The sequence below is a fragment of the Pyricularia oryzae genome, chromosome 1, assembly GCF_000002495.2.
Source record: "Pyricularia oryzae 70-15 chromosome 1, whole genome shotgun sequence".
In the NCBI taxonomy this organism is placed as follows: Eukaryota; Fungi; Ascomycota; class Sordariomycetes; order Magnaporthales; family Pyriculariaceae; genus Pyricularia; species Pyricularia oryzae.
The window spans coordinates 3,430,932-3,455,557 of record NC_017844.1 but is presented as its reverse complement, the minus strand read 5'-3'; the positions used below and the strand labels follow the sequence as shown (position 1 = coordinate 3,455,557).

The window sequence follows — 24,626 nt, the reverse complement described above, 5'->3', positions numbered from 1 at the left end:
AAGCGTGCGAATGGCGGGCGGCTGACCGGCTCAAAATGGCTGGCACTTGCTTGAATTGAGCAGCTGCCTGTCTACGGCGCGACAACCCATCTGCATCAAATATCTATCTGATCCTGGCGCCTTCACGTCTGCACACACGCACATACGCATATACGCAAGCGCACCCACGCTGTCATCCAATATGTCCGATGGACACAGACAGTTTTCTGGGTATATGTACATACCCCGTACCTTACCTACTTGGGTATGCAGCTCTCAACCCTAAATCCCACCCTATTTCTCTTAAGCTGTTGTTGCATCGCCTCAATGGAGACGAGCGGGTCAAACAAACAAATAGGTACCATCCATCTTATCACAGCCGCACATTAAATCAATCTACTTCATCAGCCCTTTACAAACCACTGCAACTTCATACCACATTGTATACTACGAACGAAAAAAAAAAGATTCAATCCTCGGAGAATAACATGACTCTTGTGCTTATCAGTTAGAGAGGCTTAACCCCCATAAAACCGGTATTCGGCCGAAATGCCAGCCATAAATCCGCAATTGCTACATCAAAACCTGACTAGAACCCCTTCACCAAGTGCAGGGCAGTGAGCCTTACCGAGATGAAAATGGCGTTAGCACCCAGGGTTGTCTCCCCCGTTACCTCGCACTCGGTCTGTCAATTATATGCCCTAAGGCGCTGCCGGTTGTGGATGGATACCTCTCGATTCGTGCGGATACAGTTTACTCATGCTCAATCTCAGAGAGACAAGCGATTAATTGCAAAGACAAAAAGGAGACGAAAATCCCAGCTTTATACTGGAATTATATGCAGTTCGGGCTGATTTGATGAATTCCTCCGACCTTCTGGTAGTCGGACCTGCCAATCTCTAGGACTATAACAAGGCATATGCCTATCCGCACAACCATGTCCTCAACTGCAGAAAGAGTATCTGCGTCAGTCCGTCCCGACTTTTCCTCTGCTTATATGCCCCCAAAATTGTAGCAGGAAAGAAAAAAAAGTGTGGGCATTCGGCTGACTGGTAGACGGAGGAACCTTTGAGTCGCCTGGGTCTAGCTGACGTTTATTCTGGAGGCTTAGGCCAATATAAGCTAGGCTCGACCCACCTGCTCTGTACTAGTATTTTTTACATATCGCTCCAGTGGTCTGTTACCGCAACCAGAAGAAAGCGGATTGCCAATCGAGATGTGGGCTACAGAACCCTTTTTTTGCTCAGCCCCTGGGGGTGGAAGCGAGCCCAACCCTCTTCGTATCAGAGTTTTTGGCTGCTGCGCTGCGCAATGTTGACTACGTGGACTGGCCATTCTTTCTGTTGCCATGTTGTTTACCGCCGGGGACTGTACCCTAGAAACGTTACCCAATTCGGCACTTTGCCGGTTTCGGTTTTGGTTGTCAGTCAAAAGTCATAGTCCTATATATCTTGGCATTCCGATCCCTTGGTCTTGGCTTTTTGTTCTGAAGCACCAGTCACTTCATTCACAACCTGTCTGGTAGGGCTGAACTGATTAGGACGTATCATTTGGGGATTTTACATTTTATACTGTGCTCGTGAGCCCCTTACTATCCTCATCAACTGTTTTCTCATTTTCTTTTCTGCCTTTGCCCACTACAGCCATCCACACGAAGGCCCCCCTTTCAGCAATCCTGAACAGCAGCTGGCATGATTTCGCTATACCGAAAGATACAACAACAAAAGTCCGGGGAGCAGGGGGTCAAGCAGCAGCAGCCATCATGCGCACACCAGAGGAACGGAAGCACGGCGACCTGCGAGAGGCCTAATGCGCCGACAAGTGGAAAGTCGGGCCAGGGGCTCCAGCAGTCAAGCCCTGCTCCCGTTGCCGTGACTGCATCTGATGCTGAGCCTGAGCGTCACTCGACACCACAGAGCAGCCAGATCAAAGACTCCAAGTGCGAGGCCTGCGTCGAGGAGAAAAGAGCTGCTCGCAAGTACCGGCTCAAGCTGGTGCTTGGCTTGATATTTCCCTTTGCGCTACAGGCCTTGGATGTCACAATGTACGTACAGTTTTGTCACAGGAATACTACGAGACTAGATACAGCTCGGGGTCATGATAGTGGTAACTGACCAAATCTCGTATACACACATGTTCATATCTGCAGTGTTGCAAGCGCTTTACCTTGGATTGCCAAGGATTTTAGTAAGTCTCTATCCATTAGTGTCAAAATATCCAGACTCGCCTACTGCCTAGTCAACATAAATACTAACCAGATTCTTGTAGATGAGATTTCCCAACTGAACTGGATCATATCCGCCTTCAACCTGACCTCGGCCGCCTTCATCCCCTTTTGGGGCCAGATGGCCGATGTCTTTGGCAGACACGCTGCCCTTCAAGCCACTGTGATTATCATGATGATTGGAAGTGCCTTTGCACCGCCGCTCCAACCGACGCCTTCCCCGTGCTGCTCCTCGGCCGTGGCATCCAAGGTCTGGGGTGCGCGGGCATCTCCGTCATTGTCCGGGTCATCATTGCAGACAAGGTCTCGCTCAAGGAGAACGCCAAGAACTGGTCCATCTTTTCTTTTACCGCTGGCATGAGCTATGCCATCGGCCCAGTCATTGGGGGTATGTTGCATTTTGCGTCTGTTCATCTTTTTTTTTTTTTTTTTTTTTTTTTTTTTTTTGCCAGGGCCCGTATTTACAAGCAAACCAACTAACCAACATCATAGGCTATCTGACAACCGCTGCATGGAGATGGTGCTTTGCAATCAACCTGCCCATTTGCGTCGTGGCCATTGCCATAATTTTCCTTGTCCTGCGGAAAGATCTGCTCGGACCCGTTGCAGTCGCTCCCCGAGACGCCGAGAATATCCAACAACAACACCATGCGAACGAGGAGGGCCTGCAGACGCCCCCTGCCAACCAAGCAAGACTGGCCAGGTTCTATGCTCGCCTGGCGACGGTAGACGTCGGCGGCCAGCTGCTCTTCCTGTTCGGCTTCGGGCTGGTGGTACTGGCCATGACGTGGGCCGGCGCAACCTATGCCTGGAACAGCGCCGCCGTCCTGACCCCCTTGCTGGTTGGCGTGGCCCTGGTGGTCGCCTTTGTCTTTTGGGAGAGGCTGATGGCTCCGGGTGGTGTGCTCGCGCTCAGGTTTCCTCGTCAAAAGGCCATGCTTCCTTGGGATATTCTCAAGAATAAAGATGTCGGGCTCTTGTGCTTCATCAACTTTGCGACGGGCGCTGCCATGTACTCTGTAAGAGCCCGTGTTTCTTTTTGTTCTGCTGTGACTTTAAGAAGTGCTGTTCTTTCTGGGGCTCAATTGACAAGAGTATAAACAGGTTCTCTACTTTTGCAGCATCTACTTTACCATGGTCAAGGTGAGTCTGCCGCTGACTGGTTGTCTGACCGTTATTCCCCTCTATCCTCTTTTGCTCGTAACGCCGGACATGACCACGCGACTAACACTGCCCTTCTCTATGTTAGCTCTACGACTCTGGTCAGGCTGGCGTGCAGCTTCTGTACTATACCCCTGGCTTGGGAGGTGAGAAATCCGGATCCTCTTTTCCCATATTTCATGTTTCTGAACAAGGCCTGCCCAGCTGCGCGACCCACAAACTAACCTTGGACTTCACCAGCCGGTGTCTACCTTTCCATGTTCCTCTGCAACAGATACCCCCGAAACACCTTTGTCCCAACCATGTTTGGATCTATCGTCGAGGCCGTCGGCGTTGGCATGCTGGCCTGGGCTCTATACCACGAAGACACGCCAACCATCTACGGGATGATGGCCTTGACCGGTGTAGGTACCGGTGTGCGCTTTCTATCCGGTAAGTCATCTTTTCTTCCCAGATGATCCTACATCTCCCCATTTTGTGAGTCCCCTGACTGACCGGGACGAAAAAAAAACAAGTCCAACTACACGTCATCGGCGTCTTCCGCAACAGCATCGCGACCGTCGTCTCGCTCATGGCCGTCACGCTTCCGTTCGGCGGCACCCTGGGTCTCACCATCATGACGACCGTCTTCAACAACGAGTCCGGCATCGGCAGCGATTCGCCGGTCCGCAACTTTGACGTGTTGCACAGCCTGCCAGAGGCCCAGAGGTCGATTGTGACTCAGCAAGCAAAGGTAAGGAATCACTTCAGATGTCCTAGCCTTTGCAAAGGATACAGAGCTGACAATGTGTTCACGCAATAAATAGATGGGAGTCGTCTGGGCTTTTGTTTCCATCGTTCCAATTATGATTCTGGTGAGTTGCTTTCCCCGTTTCTCTTTACATTGTAGCAAGCTCCTCGGCCTTTTTTGGGCTTTCTCAAAGGATCTCAAAAGAGCACATGCGATAAACTATCGCATAACATACAGAACCATCTTCTAACCAAAGTCTATTCGCAGTGTGTTCTCGCTGCGTCGCTCCTCGGCAACGTAGAGATCACCCACGGCGAGGCAGACGGCGACGAGTCCAGCATCGGTGGAGGCGGTGCCCACGTTTTTCATGGAGTTTACCTGCTGCATCTTCTCAGGAGGCGAAGAGACAACTCCAACGGCACGGAGCAGCAGACGGAGCTCAAGGCTGTGCCTTAGGGTCTTGAACACTTGGAACGTGCGAGGACATGAGCTTGTGGGCAAAATCATCTCAGGCCCATGGCGCCAAGTGACAGCGCAGGGGGGTTAGAACACCGCAATATTATAGATTTGTTGAATCATGACGATGTACGACAACAACGTGTATGCTGGGCTGGGAAAGCCTTCATTTTATACATGCACAAGGGTCGAAGCAACATATGCAACGCGTGGAATGCTCTTCTCATTCGCTCTCCTCATGTCATCATCCCCGCTCATTTTTCATACAATACAAAACCCTTAAACCCATTGGATCCCTTGCTCACCCCAGTCTAAAATAAGGCTACAACCCGTTATATATATCAAAAAACCCATATAAAAAAAGCCCTTTTTCTCAGATTCCGTCATCATCATAATCCTTCTTCTTACCCTTGCTGTCCAAAGTGTCCATGCGGACCTGCTCGCCTCCGCTGCTCTTGCTGCTCGCCGGCATGGCCAGCGCCTGCCGCGCCGTCTCGTTGTTCTCGAGAAACTCACGCAGCTTCTGCTTGCCAATCTCGCTGGCCTGGTTGGCCGCCGCGTTCGTCATCTGCATCATCGGCCCCAAAAGGCTGAGGTTGTAGGCAACGTAGGTTCCACCTGCAGATAGCAGGAGGAGGATGAAGAGGAATGGGTTGCGAATGACTGTGGTTTTTTTTTTTTTTTTTCGGTTAGTCGGCCTTGTTCAATCAGGTTGCAACGCTGTCGAAACAGGAACAAGTGGAAAAAGAAGACTTACCCATCCAAATCTCATTCCAACCAAACGCAAACAGTGCAATCCAGAAATACAACGGAACTTGCGTCATGCCGCCAAGCGCACCCCGCTTGGCCTCGACATAGACGCCGTCGGCTGTCTTCTTGAAGCGCACGACAAGGTCCTGGCGTTTGCTCTCGCTCAGAACCGTCATCTCCTCCTCGAGGCTCTTGCCTTCCTCCTCGTCAATACCACCGATGGGGGTCAGGTCCTCCTCGTCGTCGGGCTCAACTCCCGGAGGCTGGTTGCCAATCCACCCTGGCAGGTCAGGAGACGCGTAGGTCTCGGCGAGCCGGAACCGTGACAACAGCGGGATAAGAGTCAGCGTCGACTCTCTTGCCCGGGTGTAGATGCCCTCAATGTCGTCAGTGGGGCGCCAGATGCGCGGAACGCCCGCCTCATCGTATCGGAACTTGTCCTCAAAGTTCTCGCGGAGCTTCAATAAGATGTTGCCCTCCATGACCTCCTCGTCGATCCTCTCCCGCAGTGCAACCCAGCTCTTGCGCCTTAACCTCCAGAGTCCAATTTCAACCTCTTCCGAGCTGGCCTCGAAGCTCTTTGCACGCTCAGCAAAGCGTTCCTGAGCTTCCTTGACCACGGCGACAAACACAGTCCATATGCGATCCCAGAGGTCTTTCTCAGTTGCCGGCTTCTCTCCCGTCTCGGGAGCACCTGAACCACCACGGCCAGAACCGAGTTTGTTGAACTCAAGGCCGATCGAGTCGCCAAGTCGTGACTTGACCCAGCGCTCTACCCGAGTTGCGAGTCGGCGCATCTCATCCTTGCGCAGTCGTGCACTGACCTCATCCAGTTCTTTCTCGAATAAGAGGAACTGTGGCTTGAAGTTGGTCCATGCCAACCCCTCGATCTCCAGACCCTGCGCCTCCTTGGCAAAGATGTCGAGTGTTTTCCTCTTTTGCTTGTCCACAATCTCGGCAAACTCGTACGAACCCCCTGACTTCTGGCCTGCCTTGACCGCCCCAGTCACAGCATCGCTAAAGGCTGCCACGCCAGCCTTGTGCGCCGCAGCCAGCTGGCCTTGATACAACGCCTTGAGCCGCGAGTCCATCTTGCCCTCGAGTTCCGCCTGCTTCCGAGTGTACACGCCCTTGTGGTAGCGGCTCGCCTGCACCTTGAACGCCTCAACCGCCTTGGAGCGTGCGCTCCTGGCAGTGTCACCCAGATCGGGCAATACAAAGGGCTTACCAAGACGGCTTGCCTCGGCCTGTTTGTCCTCCAGCGGGGTTATGGCTTCATCGAATGCGTTTAGGACATCCCTCGAAATCTCGTCGCATCTGAACTGTGCCAGCAGCTCCTGCTGCGTGGGCAGATCCAAGTCCTTGTTGTTGACGATTTGGTCCCAGATTCCTTCAGCGTAGATCGAAAAGCCATCGGCGGGAATGCGTCTGTGGTACTCGGGCAGGAAGACGCCGCCCACAAACTCCTGATCCTGGGTCGAGCGATGGCCTGCCACGAATCTCGTGCCCAGGTTTTCTACTTCCGTCACGAACTTCTCGGGCTGCAGGATCTTGTGGGGCAGAGCAGCAAACGCAAAGTCGAAGTAGTCCTCGATCTTTGCGTTTTCCAGCGCCGGGGGTTTCGAGATTGACGACCATATCTTTGTCAGATCTTGGACGAGTGTGTTGCGCAGGTTGGAGAGGGGCGTGTTGCCGATATGATCGCGGATTACGAAGAAAAGAAGCGAGCGCGGGGATGATCTTTTCCGGGAGGGACCGCACCGTGTTAGTGGTTGCGCATGGGTTGCAGTCATGGTGCGCGGGAGGGCGACTTACTGTTTGTCCTTCAGAAACAGTTGCAGGTTGACCTCGAACACGGTCTTGAGCAGTCCCATGTTTGCGCCCTGGTACAAGCCAACCTGGTGCTCCCAGATGTTCACAATCAGAACCTCGCTGGTGGCGAGCGCAAACAGGGCGCTCTTGCGCTCAAAGTCCTGGTCCTCGCCGCGCTCACGTCCATCGGTACCCTCGACGTCCATGACGAGAATGTTTTCTGCCATCTTGCCCTCGCGCTTGTTCTTAGACATCCAGATTCCCTTGGTGGTCTGCCGGCGCTCGGACTCGGACATGACACTGAACTCGGTGCCGAACAGGTTGTTGAGGAGGGTCGACTTTCCGGTTGACTGCGAGCCGAAGACGGAGATAAGGTGGTAGTTGAAGCCGGCCTCGGCGACGTGCGTGCGACGGAGGTAGTCATTGACCAAGCCACTGGGTAGATGTCGAGAGTCAGCACCGGCATCTTGTCTCTGGTTCGGTGCGTTTGTTCGTGATGTGCGGGCATCCCAGCATGGTGGGTGCAGGTCAAGAAAAAAAAAAAAAAAACCTACTTGTATTGCTTGTCTTCGTCAATGACCTGGATGCCATGTTCGAATTGTGCGTCCGTCGGCTCGCTGCCGACGGCGGCAAAGTTGCCGTTCATGGTGGTGGTGGTGTTATTGATAGTTGTAGTGTTGTTGACGATGGTGTCTTGCTACCGAACTACAACGCCCCCCAACTTGGGTTTCTAGAAAGAAGGAAGGGTTGGCGCAGGACCAAGAAAAGAAGCCAACGAACAAACTGGCCACAGCAGAGTAGGTTGCTAGGCAGTTGTGGACACACTATCGCTGGTCGTTTGCCTGGCTTTGCGGGAATATCCGCTGGGGAAGATGGAGTCCTCAACTGTGTGATGGCGTCAAAGCTCGGGAAATTACAGTGGCCAGCTGGCTACCTCACCTTACCTACCTTGCTTGCCCCGTGCTTTGCGAATGCGAACAAAAAGCATATGACAAGTTCGGTGCCCTGTTGCTGGTTCGGGACTCCTGCTCGTGTGTTTGTTAGGTTTAGTTTGTGGTTCGTGTCCACTGCCCCACTAACAGCGAGGTGCTTCATTGGCTCGACAGATGTTCGCCCGTAGTAAGTCACCGACAGGGGGGTCAGTCGCTCCTTAAACGTCATCACAAGATCGGATCACTCGGTACTTTTTTTGTTGTGAGCTTTCGGTGTCAAGAACAGACCAAATTCCAGAAGTGTCAGATGCGAATGCTGAGGGTATTGCTGATATACTCTACTCTTGACTGCAGTGCTCACTTTCCCCGTCCGTAACCATGTCGTTCATCTTGCTACGGTGTTTGACTGCTGTCTGAGCGTTTTCTGCTAAACCAAAAGGCTCCAAAAAAAGGGAGGGGCTTGGCGGCAGGTACCTTGCAGCTTTGGACTTGCTTGTATGCTGATGCCGGCCTGTCAGGAAACGAATCCCGTTTGTGCTTCAATGCGCCTGCAAAACATCCATATGAAGGTGCCACACATGCGCATGACGGGATTGCTGTATATTAAATGCTGACGATTTCTAGTAAGCGGCCTCTCGTCGTTTTCTTTGAACATCAACCATATTTCGAGATCAGCTTCTTCATGATAGACATGGCCCCGCCTCGATACCCTCCCCCAAAGAGTGCAAAATGATTCAGGTGGTGATACCTGTCAACTTGATCAGCTGGTTTTCCATGTAGACGGGCATAATGCAGACGCAAGCCAATATCTGGCTTTCGGGGGTTACCACTTACAGCTCATAAAGCGCCACTCGGTCCTCAAATTCCTCGACAGGTTCGGACTTTGGCACGAGCTTCCCGTACTCCTCCCAGAACCTTGACCCAAAGCCGCCAAACATATTCATGATCCCCAGCTCGTACTCAGAGTGCCCATAGACGCAGCTCGGGTCGTACACCACCTCCTCCACACCGCCGTCACTGCCAGCAAACCTGCCAGCGCCGTGGTTGCCACTCCACAGGTCCCCGTGTATGACCACTGGCTTTACGCCCTTGAGGTGTCCATCCCCCAGTAGCCGCGGTACCACCCTGCTCGCAACGGTCTCAACGGTCCGCTCCAGTTCCGCGTCCTTCCCGTTGCTCTTGATCCCGGCGGCAAGAATATGCCGTAGCCTGTTGTCGGCGTAGAACTCGGCCCAGCTCTCCTTCCAGCTGTTGTCTTGTACCGTAGAGCCGCAGCAAGTCGGTACAGGGAAGCCAAACATGGGCTTGTCGAAGCCATCCGGTACCGGCGCCGGCGTTGTATGGAGTTGGGCAAGCTTGGCCGCCAGCGATTTGCCCGTCCCTGATGCACCGCGGCCACCGAGGTCCAGAAAGTCTGTGGCCATAAAGAATCGCCCTTCTGATGACATTGCCCCGTATGCATGCGAGGCCGGGCAAAAGTTAGGCACGGCTGAATGGATAGCGTTCAGGGACGCATGCTCTCCTAAATATAAAGGGCATCAGTTACTGTGATCTTGACACCTAGTAGCCGTAGGCGAGGGAAGTACAATCACTTGGCACCTCTAAACATTGTTTCTGCATCTTTTCCCGATCCTGTCTTGACAAAGAATGTCTTCTCTCTCCCGTTGACGGTTCCACAGAGCTTGAAGGTCGACGCAAACCCCGAGCCGCCATGGGTACTCATGTTTGTCGTCTCGGCATCCAGGCCGAGCGCCTTCAGAATAGCAGGGTCTAAACTCGGAGCCATCATTACTAATTGGTTTCGATGTTTCCGAGCTATCTGCACACGTTCTCAGAAAAGCTGTCATTAGTTAGTGTTTGTTGGTATGGGATAATCGCGAAACGATAAATATATGTCGATTATGTCTGCGCTGGCCAGGTCAGGATGACGTCAACTTCTCCAAATGTGAAATCAACTGAACATTGTTGTTATGCGGGGAATGATGTCGGTACACACTTCCCAAATCTTGAGGAAATTGATGTCAAAAGTTGAATGTTTCTTTGCATCTGGGACTGAGTGCGTGCCTCTGCGTATGATAGCCCAAGCCTGGCTGTTGTCTGTAGGTAGGTAGTTAGACCAAGTGTGCGGCGGGGTAGAGGATAAGTATGCAGGTTGGAAAGACTTCGGTTCAGGTGCCTCAACAGCTCCAGCAGCCCATCAAGAGCACAAAGACGATGGCTGTTAGTCAGGGTACCTAGGTATTTATCAAAAAAATGCTATTGCTTTTAATTGCTCGGCAGTAGCAAAATCATGGATATATGTAATATCACCCGTTCGCCCCAAAGTCTAGGTACCAATTAAATCAGGATTTGTAAACCATCCAGTTGACATCGCCGGCCAATTCCGTAAGTGCACAAGAAAAGTTGTTACAAGAGGGATGCGGGAGAAATAACAAATATGGCGAGGAAAAACGAGGAACCGAGCCAGTCTATAGTATAGGGTATTGATTTCTTTAGATACCCAGGCTGAACTCAACGCCGACATCGATGTCACGAGCTGCAGAAAGACGTCAGTATAGTTACCCAAAGCCCCTTGAGCCTGATAAAGAGTCAGGTGGTATCGACTTACCCATCTTGACAACCTTTGACAGCTGCACAGCCTTCTCAGCTGCGCTTTGCAGGTCGTCGATCGAGAAGATCTTCATGCCCGAGTCGTTGATGATCTGGTGTGCCTGCTCGACGTTGGTGCCCTGGAGACGGGCAATGATGGGAACCTTGAGGTTCAGGGTCTTGACGGTGTTGATCAGACCGTTGGCAATGTGGTCGCAACGGACGATACCACCGAAGATGTTGACAAAGACGGCAGAGACCTTCTGGTCGCTCGTGATGAGCTCAAAGGCCTCCTTGATGGCAGCGGGAGTGGCACCGCCACCGACGTCGAGGAAGTTAGCGGGCGAGCCGCCGTTCAGCTTGATGATGTCCATGGTGGCCATGGCAAGACCGGCACCGTTGACCAAGCAGCCAATGTCACCATCCAGCTTGATGAAGTTGAGGCCAGACTCGGCGGCACGGACCTCCTCGGCGTCCTCCTGGGTGGTGTCGCGCTTCTCGAAGATCTCCTTCTGACGGAACTCGGCATTGTCGTCGAAACCGAACTTGGCATCCATGCACATGACCTTGTGGTCCGAGGTCTCCGACAGAGGGTTGATCTCAATCTGGGTCATGTCCTTCTCGATGAAGATCTTGTACAGCTTCTGGATGGTGTCCTTGGCGTCCTCAATGCACTGCTCGCTGAATCCCAGCTTCTGAGCAATGTCGCGAGCAGTCTCATCAGTGACTCCAGTGTTGATGTCGATGTGAGTGGTGACGATGGCATCCGGGTTCTCCTTGGCGACACCCTCAATGTCCATACCGCCCTGCGACGAGGAAACGATGACGGGGCTCTGCGAGCCACGGTCCATGAGGATGGCGAGGTAGAATTCACGACGGGCAAACTTGCGTTCGCAGATGTAGACGGCGTTGCAGGGACGGCCCTGGGCGCCGGTCTGCTTGGTGATAAGCTTGTGGCCAATCATCTGGTCGGCGAACATGCGGGCCTCGGTAGGGGAGTAGATAACGCGGACACCACCCTTCAGGCCGTTGTCGAAAGTACCCTTACCACGGCCACCGGCGAGAACCTGCGCCTTGATGACCATGTCGTCGTGGCCGATCTCCTTTGCGACCTGCTCGGCCTCCTCGCCGCTCCTGGCGACCCTACCAGCGGGAACTTGAACGCCATACTATTTAGGGGTGAATTGAGGTATGGTTAGTATCGTTCCGGAACATTTTTTTTTCTATGTTGGGTATGGGCTCTGGGACAGAGACTGACTTTGCTGAGGAGTTCGGCCGACAGGTACTCGTGGATGCTCAGAGCACGCTTTTGTTGCTGGGCGAAAGCTGGCCTGGCGAGGCCTGGAAGTCTGGGAGAAGTCTTGATGGCCGAGGCCAGCACCCGATTGCGCGCGACGTTGAACATTGTGGCTGTTGAGTTGACGGGAAAAAAGATTGAAATACAAGAGAGGAGAGGAGAGTTTGGAGCGCGTCTAAAAATCAAAAAAGTACGTGGTTGTGTGTTCCCGTTGATGCGGTTCTATCTAGAAGCCACCAACTGACGTACTCTGAACTTTTTTGTTGTCTTCTGCACGAGCTGCAAGGGTCCATCACCGGCCAAAGAAGAGCTAGCTCTGCATCAGTCAGGCCCCGTGCCCGAACCCGACCCGTGTCACGGGAATTTCCGGAGTGCTAATTTCGCTTACCTAATACACTTTCCGTGAGATTGGTCCACCTATGCAGACTTGCAGTATCTTGCAGCGTGCTAAACCTTGTAAATGTACAAACCCCCAAGGACCTGCAGACGGGATTACCTACTACCTTATCTACAGTCCATAGTCTCAGAAATTGTGTGTCGCATATGTTCTACTGTATATAAATTAGCTATCCGGTCGAGCGCATTTCCAGCAGATAACGAAATTGTGACGGAAGTCTGTGCAGCAGGTACTTTGCTCATGTTTCTTTCTTTCTTTCTTTTTTTTTTTTTTTTTTTTGTGAAAGTCGACGATGTTTGCCAATCCAAGCAATTATCTATCCTAAGCCTCCTCAGTTCGTCCTCGTATAGCTGCTCAAGAGCGTCTTTAACCGTTGTTGGTTGCGAAGCTGTTGCGACCGGCACACCAGTCTCCTACCGCGCTTGCCCCGCCAACATGTATCCATTTCCTTTTCTTCTGGCCGGCTCAGCATCTTTGCTCCCTCCGCACTGATTCGACAGTCTGACAGGCAAGCCCCGGAAGTGCTGCCCAAATCACAATTCTTATTTCGAGGCAGATCATCCATGTGTCTTCTGTGTCTGGAGGGGCTGAGTGCTGTAACTCCTCTCCACGAGGGTAACACTGCTTTGAGCACAGCTAATATACTTACCAGACCGGGGAACAGGAAGGCTCGCCATTGGGCTTGGTTCTCTTCTTCACCACAGCCTTGCCGTTCACGATGGGCACCCATATGATGCCGGTGTGCAAAAGAGCACGCCACAGTGTTGTCTCCCACTCACACCAGTAAATCTGTTCGGCATACCTATGAGTGCTTGTAATCCGCGTTTCCTCTGCCTCAGTTGGAAGCATGGACTGGTGATGTTTTTAGCCTGCCTCCTTATCCCTTATTGCGTCAGTATTTAAACAGCTACAGTATTTGAGCAGAATATCTTTTGAGTTTATACCTTTTATCTTTACATTGAATCTTGTAGCCTGTCTTTCTTGGAATATCTCACCGCTTTGGACTTTTCTAGTTATATACAAGAGCTTCTGGGCATCTCAGATTACTCGTGGACTGTGCGTGCCTTTTGTGAGACGCGAACTAGTGAAGTAACAATGGAAGCGACCGTCCTCGCAGCGAGAATTATGGCGATTGCGGGGAGGTCTTTAAAGATCATTATTTACCTGAGAAGCGCCAAAAATGGTCCCCAATGGTGTCGGCTTCTCCTGGAGAGTCTTGGGTTGAACCCCTGAAAGCTTTCGATGGCCGGGCGGCATCGCCTGCCAGGTTAGCAAGCAGCTCACATTGCTCAATTCCAAACCCGTATGCCCAAAATCCGGGTCGAGAAAGCCATTTCAAGCATAAACTGGCATTTTCAGGAGAAAGAAGTCCTTGCTGTAGTCGAAAGGCTCCGCGGGCTGAAGGGGACGACGTTGTTGATCATACAGCAGTCAAATTTCCGACTGGCCCAGGACCTTCGTCACAGCATAAGCAATTTCAGCAGTAGGCGACACGCATTTCACGAATCTCCTGGCCTGGCTTACTCCGCTCAACTTTGTGTGCAAGCAGGAAGAAGTCCCTGGTGCCGCCGATCCTTGCAGCTGCAATCTCATAGCGTCCATTCAGCTCCCACGGTAGCAGGACGGCCAACTGAGATCGCTGTGGTGCTATGGTATCCCAGGTGCCCGCAAATCCGTTGCTGTTGCATCGGTCTATGCCCATCTTGTCGGGCAGTACAAGGAAGAAAATGTCGCTGTGGTCATTGCTTTTTGCAGTTTTGACGATGAGCATCTACAGTCACCTCGGAACATTATCTCTGGCTTACTAAGGCAAATTCTGCAGAGACGGGGTGGCCAGAATGCTCCATTGAAACTGGCTAAAGAATATATACCGCGACACAGACCAAGGACAGGCAGCCACCAAGCCTAGCGGCTGTGACCGAGTTCCTTAAAGACGTGCTCCAGACATTCGACGAGGCTTGCGTTATTCTTGACGGCCTTGATTCGGTGCGTGACAATGAAAGGACGTCTATGGTTGAGGCTGTTCACGGTATCATGGCTCGGTTCAGGGTCATCGTCGCCTCTTGTTACTTGCAAGATAAGGTATTCTTGAAGCCTTTAAGAAACGCAGGCTGCAAGAGCTGCCACAAGGAAAGCAACGAAGCCAAAAGTCACTGGCAAAGCAGAGACTGTACATAGCATGTCGTGGTGTGACGGTTGCCACTCAGCGAGTATACTGGCTGGTATAAGCAAGCATCAGACCTTGAAGGAACCGAAGTGGTGTCAGCTGTGGTACGGACCGAGTCTGACAGGAATAAGTGCGTATGTGTCGACAAGATTTGACTTGGATAGGAAATTGCGTAACCTCCTTGGGTCCGACTCAGGTGAAGGACAGCTCAGAGCGCAGGCCATTTACCCATTTACTTCAAAATCTGAAAAGATAAATGTCTTCTCCAGGGGGACCACCCAATATGTATATGCAACAATACTGATACGCAAGCTTAACTGCAGATTTCTCTTGGCACGCCGTCATGTCGACTTCTTATCCGAGTGTCTCACGGTTGGCGACTTGGAGCGAACATTGAAATGGTTGCCTAATAGTCTGGATGAGTTGTTTGCCGAGAGTCGAAACGAGTGGACCGATGATTGGCCAGCCAAAAGCATCAAGATCTCCTAAAAAAGCTTCTGACTTGGATTGTTTGGGGTCAAAAACCGCTGAGTATACCCGAGCTGGGCCACGCTTTCTACATCGACAGAGGTATCACGGACATCAGCGATAGAGGTAGTCTGCCCGTTCGAGATATAACCTCCTGGGGCGCCGGGCTATTGTTTGTCGACAGGGACAACCTAGCCATGTCATTTCTTCTTTTAAACTCCAGAAAGTCATTTGTCCAGACGCTCCATCATCTGGACAAGAAATGGAGTATTAACCAAGATGTATCCGTCCTACATATTGTTGTGCATCATGGTTTGGTAGATGTAGTCGGGTCACCGAGAGGAATGCGAGGATGACAACTTCACGAGGCAGGGCACACCGCTAGTTCTCGCGCCCCGTCATTATGCCGTAAAGTTGAAAGATGTCTCGATCCTCAAGCTTTTGCTTACCCACAAGTATATAAACGTCGATATTCAAGAACCGGGTCGAGGGGGCACCCCGCTCTTTTACAGCCGTATTATTGAAGTTGCAGAGCTGCTCCTTGATCACTGCGCCAATATTGAATCTCGGGGCAGACAAAATGGAACTGATTGCATGCGTCCCGTGGATTAGAGAGTTCAGGAAGTCGTGGGGCTTCTTGTCAAACGCGGTGCGGACGTCAACTGTCAAGACCTCCTCGGCCGCGCTTTACTCCATTCAGGGGCTGCTAATCATTCTTGGCAGGCCATGAAATACATGCTTGAGTATGTTCCCAGTATTGAAGTTGACGCCCAGGAGAGACTAGGGGAGACTGCCCTGCACGATAGCTGCGAACGAAAGGATACCAAGGCCGTCGAGATTCTCGTGAAAGCAGGAGCCCGTTGCGACATCAGAAACGAGGACGGTCGGATAGCTCTCGAGGTTGCCGAGCTGAAGGAGAACACAAAAATCTTGGAGATTCTCAAAAAGGCAAAGAATTTTGACAGCACAGGTGGTATACGTATAAGAAAGACACTTATCGAGGCTGTCGTTGCGGGTCCCGTAGATGTACTGCAGATCAGAATCGCGAATGCCAGCATCGAGGAATCCCATAAGTCCTCGGCATTTACTGGGATTCCTCTTCACCAGGCATGTGAGCATGGTCGTGCGGACTTTGTCAAGATGCTCCTTGACGCCGGTAGTAATACCGATATCAAGAACTCCTTCAACCGTACACCGATCCGCATGGCCATACACTTTGGCCGCCTCGAGTGTCTCAAGGTCCTCATTGACCACGGTGCCAACATGGAAGCCTCGCCCTACCACGATTTCTCACTTTGGGAGTACGCATATTCACTTAGATTCATCGATGCCGCCACGGTGCTGATCAAGCGCGGTGCAATTGTAAACAAGGCCTCTCGGTATCTGAGCTCTCTGTTACTCCAGGCGGTATATGATGAAAATGCTGTCGTTGCAAGACACCTTGTCGAGGCAGGCGCTTCAAGACACCAAAAGGTGCGTGGCGTCGCAGCAATGCAGTTGGCATATGATGGAAAGTCACTCAAGGTGCTGGAGTACTTTGGTGGACTGGCTGATATGCGGAATAGGTCGGCACAGCTGCGAGGGTACTTCGAGTTATACCAAGTATATAGGTTTGTCGTCTTTTTTGGCTTTTGTGAAGGAAAGAATTGGTGAATAGCATCCCCCAAGTGGCTGTAAGAAAAAGAAAGCTGTGCTGCAGGAAGGAAACGTTTAGGTTCGCGTTATCCAGAGTTGTTAATCAAAGGAAGTTTTGCCGTACCTGCCCACCTGCTCGCTCACCTTACCTCTCTTTGCACCTTCCCTGCCTACCTACGCGTTTGCCTGCCTACCCACTTACCTTCCCACCTACCTTATCTTCCCACCTGTTTTCTCTGCCAGCCCACCTCACCTTGACTTCACCTTTTCACCATCCAGAACCCAGGTGCGTGTCTTTGGCTCAAAGTTTGACACACATCAGGATCACTTTCTGACTTGGATCCTACACTTTCTATCTTGATTACCACAAGAAACCAGAAAGATATCGCCAGTAAATAGGTCAATCCCGACCAAACACCCTCAACATGGAGGAGGAGTCCTTCCAGTTCAACCTCCCTCCGGAGCTTCTTGAGATTGTCGTGCAGTTTGCTATCCCAACGAGATCATTCAAGAGAGCGATGCGACTGAGGCTTGTTGATCGTAAGCACCACCATTAATTGTCTACATGTCATGATGAACAATGTCCAGACTGCTTACCGAATGCTACAGGAAATTTCCGGCACATAGTTGAGAAATACATGTTCCGCACGCGTCTGCTCGACGAGCAACTGAGCATCATAGGTGATGACCTGACCCACCACCCCGAGCACCACCACTTGTACCGAGCTGGCGCCGTCGACACGCCATGGTTCTCTTTTATGAAGCAGTATTATGCCCAGAGAGTGCTTTACCATCCAAATCTCGTGGACCAGACAAGCCCAGATAATCTGCTCCTTAAAACTGCCACCTGTCTCGCTGAGCGCAAGGGTGTCAACCCGAGAGAGGATAAGGATGCCATGCTATCCATCATGACTACAGTATGCCAAGTAGGATTCTGGGAAAACTTTGCTTGCCTTCGCGGTCGGTCCTATGGCATATTCAACTACAAAGTCTTTGTGGGCTCAGAGACTGCCCCCAACAATCAGTATCTTACCAATCTGGCGTTCGCAAATCTCTTGTTGAACGTGGTCCTGTACCTCGGCGACCTCGATTTGATCGCACAAGTTTGGAGAATGGCGCTGCGGTATCCAAACTTGAACTGGGGGTCCTCCAGGGACGGACACCTCTTTGTTGGGCATGAGATGATCGCGGCCACCTACGGTGGTATGAACGCCTTCAAGCTTTTCAACTACCTTTACACCGGCATTTACAAAAAGGAGCAGTACGCCCGGCTCTTTTCCAACACTGGCATCATGAGGCTGGTGGTAAGCATATCCAAGCAAGCCGGCAACGCCAGGATCATCCATTTCCTGCTGAACCTCGAGAAGCCGTGGGACCCGAGCGGCTCCTGGTTTGGCTTGCCACTCAAGGGAGCTTTACTGAACGCCCACACGCCCGACGTGTTTGAGCACCTCGCTCCCCTTGCCGGACCCCAATTCACTCCGCAGAGTCCGTACCACAGAAATGGCCAGTTCGTGAGCAGGTCTACGCCCATAGGCGCTCGGCTGGCCCACCACGCCGCGCGGAATAACATGGTCATGGTCCAGCACCTCGTTGGACGCAGCAGCCAATCGTTTCTCAACTGCCCCGAGCCGGCCACCATGTTGGACCAGCCTGTTATCAGCAGCCGGAGAAGCATCGTGCCGCCCAACTACAAGGTGGCTAATCTGCTGGTGAAGCAGCAACCGCTCTACAAGGCCGTCAAGGCTGGCAACATCGAGCTTGTGGACTACATGCTGCAAGCCGGTGCAGACTGCAACATATCCCGAACCTCTCCAGAGACGGCACTGAGCGTGGCGGTGCGACGGTGCAACTTGAAGATGGTGCGGATGCTTATCGAGAAGGGCGGCGCTGACCCTAATCGTGGCACTCCGCCACCCATCGTCCTGGCCTTTCAGTCCGAATACCTAGCCATGATTCATTTGCTGTTGGAGAAGGGCGCCATTCTTGACACTACCAAGTCTGGTGGCTGGGCAATGACCATCGCCAACGAGGGTGGCCTCGACTCGATGAAGAAGCTGCTTATTGATCTCGGGGTGAAGGACAGTCCGACGCATGTTTCCCCATATGCAAATTCGAGTGTCGATTTCGAGCTGGAATCTGTGAGGGAGCTCATGCGTCCAGGCCCCCGGCCTCTGCTTTGATGGTAAGTTTTGCTGTTTTGCACCCCAACATATAAGCACAGATGCTAATATGGATCAAAGATGTGTTAGATCAAGGTCTGAGCATAAGGGAGCTGTGTGAGCACCACAAAAGATCACTCCGCTCTATTTATTTTTGTCCATGGATTCATGTGAAGAACTATTTGTGTTCACGCTGGATTGCAAGCTCAAGCATGTCCCAGTATGGATGGACATTGGAGCCAAATGGACCTCAAGAAGAAAGCATGTAAGTGCACAGTCCCTCGCCCCTTGGATGTCATCCAGTGCTGATTTGTAGCAGTATGTAGGCTTGACAAGATTTCGCTGGACTTATCAGATCGGACGGAGCCAGCAGGAGGATAAAATTGTCCGGGTTGTGTACCTAATAGGTAAGGTACCTCGTACTGGAATCGTTCATCAATTTGTTAGAGTATCACAGGGGAAAAGATTTGCGAACATTATCAGTTGATTCAGTCTGGTCGTTTCTTATCAGATGCCCTGAGCAGGCACGTTAGACGGACACAGATACGCATATTCAACTGCGCGAGGAACTAGCCTAGAACTAGAATAACCAATGACTATGACTAACTATGGAACCTCGGTTCCCTTTAACCATAAGTCATTCTTACCTCTCCTATGTTATATCCCCAATTCCAGGGGAAAGAAAAACACTAGACGCCCACGCAGACACATGTCTTTGCACACATGTTGTTGCAGTTGGGCCCGACGGAAGGATTCCACTTGTGAATCGACCATTCCATCTCGTTCTCGGAAAGGATTTGACCGCAGGTGTGAATTAAGTGCTGTAGACATGGGTGCTAACTATTACAATGGACTGCCTGATAAGGGGTCCCATTAGAAATCTTTTAGGTTGGAAAGTAGACGCCTGCTGTGTAAGTCACTTCCCATTAAAAAAAAAAGAGAAAGACCAAGACTTTTAAGTCGCCAGCAAACTTATATATCTGCGCTTTTTTTTATGTGCAGCTTAGTCACATCAACTAGATGGAGCAGACTCCTGGTTCTGGCCGGCCGTCTTGTGGACCACCCGCCTCGGCTTCTTCTCGACAAGGAGCATCACCGACAGCAAGGCACCCAGCGAAAAGTACAGCATGGCCCTCATCTGACGCGAATAGGCGGCGGCGAACACCATCCTGGTCTCGAGCTGCTTCTCGGACGACAACAGCCTGATGTTGCCCGACGAGCTGAGCACGCTCGACAGCTCAGCCGGCGTCAAGAACCGGGCGGCTTCGGATCTGATATTGTCCATCAGCAGCGCGGCCGCGCCGGCGAGACCTATCGTTCCGCCAAGCACGCGGAGCTGTGTTGCGGCGCCCATGGTCACGGCTTTGATGCCGAAGCGAGAACGAAAGAGACACTGGTCAGCTTCAATGTCCAGAACAAAAGACCAGAGCAAACAATTTCAAGAGCTTTTATCAGGGTTCCCCATACCAAGATCCTTCTCCGCAACCACAATGGTCGCCATCATTAGAATGGTCGAGAGGCTGAAGCCGAATCCGAGGCCCATCAGGACCTGGTAGCCGTACTGCGCAGCGGGGACCTGCAGGTTGGAATGACCGATAGAGCTGAACAGGCCCACTCCGATGCACTGAAGCGCGGCTCCGAGGAGCAAGACGAACAGGGGCGGGACCCTCAGCCTCGCGACCATGAGGCCGGAGAGCGCGCTGGCGACGGGGGTGAGCAGCAGGAGGGGCAGCATGCGGATACCGGCGTCGATGGCGGAGAACGAGTTGACGGTCTGGAGTCTCTGTGGGATGTTGATGACTGTGGTCATAAAAGGGGCGCCTGTGAGGAATCCATTTCTGTTTTTTATTTTTATTTTTTTGGGTATATTAGCTGTAGACCTTGATGTGCGCTATAGGAAAAAGGAGGGGGAAGATGAACAAAATACTAAACGAACAAGAGCAAGCCCAGGACAAATCTGTTGGTGATGAGCCGCTGAGGAAAAACGGGTTCGCAGATGCCGTTCCTTGCCGATAGCCAGCGCTCCCATCCCAGCAGGAAAAGCCAAAGGACCCCTGACAAGACAAAGGTAGAGACTATGGGGGCACTGTTCCAGGGGTACATGACTCCGCCTTGCTGCAGGGCAAATATCAGGAGAATGGACGCCGCCAGGGAAGCAAAGGCACCGGCAAAGTCGATGCGCCTCCACGTCCTCCTCGAGCGCAGATTGTCTAGAAACACTCTGGACTTTCCGTACGGGAAGCCAAAAGGCACCGAGAACGCCACCAACAAGACAGCGAGTGCTCCCCCCGGGCCGCTGGCGAAGGTGTGAGGGTTTCGAGTCAGCATTTTGTTCCATGGCTAGTTAGTGCCTGTGCAGAATATGGGAGGGGTGGCCACCTACTTGATGTAGAAGACCCATCGCCAGGAAGTCTTGTCTGCGATGGCCCCTCCGACAATTGGCCCGAGGACACTAGAGATGGCAAAGATGGACGTGACGATGGTGATGTATGTTGCGAATTTGGCCGGCGGGACCATCAGAGGCACCATCAAGGTGGATAGAGAATATATACCTGAGCCTCCCATGCCCTGGAGAGCTCGAAATATGATTCTGACGAGTCGGCGTGTCCAGTCAGAGCAGTGCTAAACAATTGAGTTGCGTGTAGCCCAGAAGACAAGAAAAGTTCAACGCCATACAAAGATGTCATGGAATCGGAAGCCCCGCAGGCGATTGAGAATATCGTAAAGATGACGAGCGCGGTAAGCAGCATCATTTTGCAACCCAATATGTCGCTCAGCTTGGAGTATATAATCAGGAAGCCTAGGCCTTGTGTTAGCGGCACTGCGATGTGAGGGGCGAGTCCAGGAATGGGAAAACCAGCATACCGGTATTGGTGGCGAGATATGCGGTGACGATCCAGCTGGCCTTGTCGAAACCCTGGAGCTGGTCCACGATGGAGACCAACGATGTGCTAACGATGGTTGTCTCGAGGGACGAAAGCAGCAGGCCAATGCACATTCTTTTCAACGGGGGGGGGGGGGGGGGGGGGGGGGCGGTTAGCAAAGTTTGCAGCAACGATGGTTTACTTTGGGTAGGAAGGAAAAAAAAGAAAGAAAAGAAAACAGTATCACCCTGCAGTCAATGCGTGAAGCCTCCATCCCGTATGAAAGACCTTTTCTGGTGATGCATCTGGTGTATTGCCTGTCGTACTGGCTGTACTACCTCGGATGTTGTTGACATTCTCCATGGGCAAGCCATTGGCGGATTTCCCAACAGCACCGTCTTTTTCGATGCCATTGGTATCTTTGGATACGTTGGCCATCTCCTGGTCAGAAGTCACGCTCTGCTCCATTCTTTTCGTCCTTTTGTAGCAAAATCAAATTCCGTATCGAGAAAAGATTTGTTTTTATTGTTCCAGATGTGCTTTGAGGACTGCCAGCCAAGGTCTAAAGGTGACTCGAACAAAATACAATAACAATAAAAAACCATTGCCGTCTGCATTTCAATACCGGTCAGATGGAAGGGCAAGCAAATATTTTGCCAAGTGGTTGGATTTAGCCAGCCTTGCTCTGTTTTGCTTTGCAGCAGATGGTAATTAATTACCTACCTCGTTGGATGCGATTGTCGTATGATTCGATCCTTCCAACTGCACTGCTGCCACTCTTCCATCCCTTGCTACTGGTTGATATGTCGCCGAAACCAAGCAAACTCCTATCCACAGCGAATCCTTCAGCACACCAAAGTGGGTACTGAAATGGATAACAGGGCTGCAATTCCGCGCTTGGAATTCGAATCTCCTGTGAGGCAACCAATTTTTTTGTTCTTGGTGGTTTTCTGCAGTCCCGCCCATGTTATTGGTAGCCACTTGCCGCGCAATCAACTACATCAACTACGTGGTACACTAATTACCTATCTACCTAGTTCTAGACTAGACTTGATAAGACTTGGGTAGGTAGGAACCTCAGGTGCCTTGGTCTAGATCTAGATCTAGAACTAGAATAGACCTAATTGGCAGTTTGGTTACGGTAGGTATACGACATTTGCTTGACAAGGGCCTTGGCAGGGGACTGCAATGTCAGCTGGGGACTCGGCATTCGGTCAAGGCTGAGCGCCGATGCTACGAAGTACATACCGGTAATTGTACAAATTTCTTCACTAATACCTGCCGGCTCAAAGCACTCAATCTCATGACGCGCTCCCTAGAATTGCATACGACCACACCCGCCGAAAAATCCGAGTCACTTAGGATGTAGTCTTCTCGCTGTTGATTAATTGTTTTCCCAATTAGGCGGTAATTTATCCTTGTAAAAAAAAAAATAGGAAAAGCTTTTGGAATTACCTTTTACGTATGGGTAACCATGGTTACTTGGGGGCTGTTCGTTGTGGGCCCCCTCAAAGAGGGGGTTACAAAACCTTGATTTTCGAAAAAACCGTGGGCCACCCCGCATCAGTTTTTTACCTAGAAAATCGTTAACAATTTAACTTATGCCGAGTGTAATCCCGTTCCATAACAACACAATTGCACTTACCGCAAATATACCTATATCATGACGTCCCCAGAATCTCAAGCTATCTTAGGAGCCCGCATGTATGCCCAATATGTCGAAACTCACCGCAGTAGGGCGGATACCGCGCGGGAGGGCAGATCCAAGCCAGAATCGCTACGATCGTTCTGTAAAAGGAACGGTTACCCGTATTCGAGTACTCAGCGGCATGCTCGTAATCTCCTGATCAATGGCATTCCTAAGATATCGATAAAGCGCAGCGGGCGGCCTTCATTGTTGACTGATGCTGAAGATCAAGCTCTCGTTGCGTATATCATGCAGCTTGATAAACTTGGTGCATATCCCGACTCACAACACGTAATATCTGCGGCCAATCTGATGCGTCAGTCACGTATACCGCCCTGTGGTCCAATTCAAATGAACTGGTACGGCCGTTGGCGTAAAAAACACCCGGAACTGCGACTTACCAAACAACAACCCGTCGAGATTACTCGCCTTAGTTGGGAGCAACAGATCGATCTTGTGGAGGCCTGGTATCGCCGCACGGCGGCTCATGCGGTAGAGCTTGGGATCACGGCTTCAGCGGCCTGGAACGCTGACGAATGTGGTACTAGAATCGGTGTGAGAGATGGCCGGATACCGGTATTGGTCGTGACGAAAAAGAGGCATGAAAAGCCACGCACCGCGGATCCGGCTAACCGTGAGAGTTGTACGTTGATAGGCGGTGGCAACGCTGTTGGGCAGTCGCTACCGCCCTTCTGTATCTTCACAAAGTGGCCAACGAGCGATTGGCTTGATCTGGATCTGCCTGAGGGTATCGTTTTTACGCGGTCAGAAACGGGGTTTTCCAACGGAGATATCCAGCTCACCTGGATACAGCATTTCAACCGGTATTCGTGGCCAGAAGTTGCTGCCGTGCAATCGATCGGATCTCCCACGTTGAAAGAGTGGTTTGGTCATGACTTTGACGTCAGATTCGACTTTGTGAACCGCACTGCGGCCAAAATCGATCCAAATTCACAGCGGGCCAAAACACGTATTTGGAGGTGGCTTTTTCTCGACGGCTTTACCGGCCACTTTGGCATGGAGATACTTGATTATTGCCTCAGATTTGATATCGAGATCGTTATTTTACCGCCTCATTCAACGCATTATATGCAGCCCATGGACGTATCCGTGTTCACTCACCTGAAAAACGAGTTGCAGGCGGTCCTGCATGAGCATATAAACACCGGTATTCCGGTGTTCACCCGCTCAGATTTCGTTGCTGCGATTCGAGTAAGTCGTTTTCGATCTACAGGTTAATTTAGCGGTAAACTGATATATCTTCCCTTAATTTAGCGCTGCTGGCAAACGGTTTTCACAACTGGCCACGTAATAAG

The 24,626-nt window shown here is 51.6% G+C and overlaps 7 protein-coding genes across 7 annotated transcripts; 2 read left to right on the top strand and 5 right to left on the bottom strand.

Moving 5' to 3' along the window:
- Window positions 1-1,670: 1,670 nt before the first annotated feature.
- On the top strand, window positions 1,671-4,550 carry MGG_06980 (uncharacterized protein; the record flags this gene model as incomplete). The annotated part of the gene is made up of 11 exons (XM_003709681.1): window positions 1,671-2,023; window positions 2,129-2,166; window positions 2,248-2,366; window positions 2,390-2,591; window positions 2,696-3,222; window positions 3,308-3,346; window positions 3,453-3,510; window positions 3,605-3,796; window positions 3,880-4,097; window positions 4,171-4,218; window positions 4,362-4,550. The coding sequence occupies 11 exons, from the start codon at window positions 1,671-1,673 to the stop codon at window positions 4,548-4,550; spliced, it is 1,983 nt and encodes a 660-aa protein (XP_003709729.1).
- Window positions 4,551-4,749: 199 nt separating this feature from the next.
- Window positions 4,750-8,047, bottom strand: MGG_06979 (SEY1). Its single transcript, XM_003709680.1, has 4 exons — window positions 7,667-8,047; window positions 7,116-7,547; window positions 5,308-7,040; window positions 4,750-5,213 (listed from the first exon to the last, which is right to left on the bottom strand). The coding sequence occupies exons 1-4, from the start codon at window positions 7,756-7,758 to the stop codon at window positions 4,924-4,926; spliced, it is 2,547 nt and encodes an 848-aa protein (XP_003709728.1). The 5' UTR covers window positions 7,759-8,047; the 3' UTR covers window positions 4,750-4,923.
- A 241-nt stretch (window positions 8,048-8,288) lies between these two features.
- Window positions 8,289-10,225, bottom strand: MGG_16231 (uncharacterized protein). Its single transcript, XM_003709679.1, has 3 exons — window positions 9,644-10,225; window positions 8,879-9,566; window positions 8,289-8,792 (listed from the first exon to the last, which is right to left on the bottom strand). The coding sequence occupies exons 1-3, from the start codon at window positions 9,831-9,833 to the stop codon at window positions 8,699-8,701; spliced, it is 972 nt and encodes a 323-aa protein (XP_003709727.1). The 5' UTR covers window positions 9,834-10,225; the 3' UTR covers window positions 8,289-8,698.
- MGG_16230 (succinyl-CoA ligase subunit beta) lies at window positions 10,152-12,222 on the bottom strand. Its single transcript, XM_003709678.1, has 3 exons — window positions 11,892-12,222; window positions 10,653-11,802; window positions 10,152-10,580 (listed from the first exon to the last, which is right to left on the bottom strand). The coding sequence occupies exons 1-3, from the start codon at window positions 12,036-12,038 to the stop codon at window positions 10,537-10,539; spliced, it is 1,341 nt and encodes a 446-aa protein (XP_003709726.1). The 5' UTR covers window positions 12,039-12,222; the 3' UTR covers window positions 10,152-10,536.
- A 436-nt stretch (window positions 12,223-12,658) lies between these two features.
- On the bottom strand, window positions 12,659-14,029 carry MGG_06976 (uncharacterized protein; the record flags this gene model as incomplete). The annotated part of the gene is made up of 5 exons (XM_003709677.1): window positions 12,659-12,851; window positions 12,977-13,179; window positions 13,323-13,336; window positions 13,492-13,587; window positions 13,852-14,029. The coding sequence occupies 5 exons, from the start codon at window positions 14,027-14,029 to the stop codon at window positions 12,659-12,661; spliced, it is 684 nt and encodes a 227-aa protein (XP_003709725.1).
- Window positions 14,030-15,542: 1,513 nt separating this feature from the next.
- MGG_06975 (uncharacterized protein) lies at window positions 15,543-18,780 on the top strand (the record flags this gene model as incomplete). The annotated part of the gene is made up of 5 exons (XM_003709676.1): window positions 15,543-15,611; window positions 15,686-16,564; window positions 16,877-16,883; window positions 16,997-17,137; window positions 17,207-18,780. The coding sequence occupies 5 exons, from the start codon at window positions 15,543-15,545 to the stop codon at window positions 18,778-18,780; spliced, it is 2,670 nt and encodes an 889-aa protein (XP_003709724.1).
- Window positions 18,781-19,487: 707 nt separating this feature from the next.
- On the bottom strand, window positions 19,488-22,302 carry MGG_11786 (uncharacterized protein). The gene is made up of 7 exons (XM_003709675.1): window positions 21,871-22,302; window positions 21,625-21,758; window positions 21,436-21,559; window positions 21,143-21,349; window positions 20,696-21,055; window positions 20,227-20,597; window positions 19,488-20,121 (listed from the first exon to the last, which is right to left on the bottom strand). The coding sequence occupies exons 1-7, from the start codon at window positions 22,089-22,091 to the stop codon at window positions 19,772-19,774; spliced, it is 1,767 nt and encodes a 588-aa protein (XP_003709723.1). The 5' UTR covers window positions 22,092-22,302; the 3' UTR covers window positions 19,488-19,771.
- Between the last annotated feature and the right edge of the window lie 2,324 nt (window positions 22,303-24,626).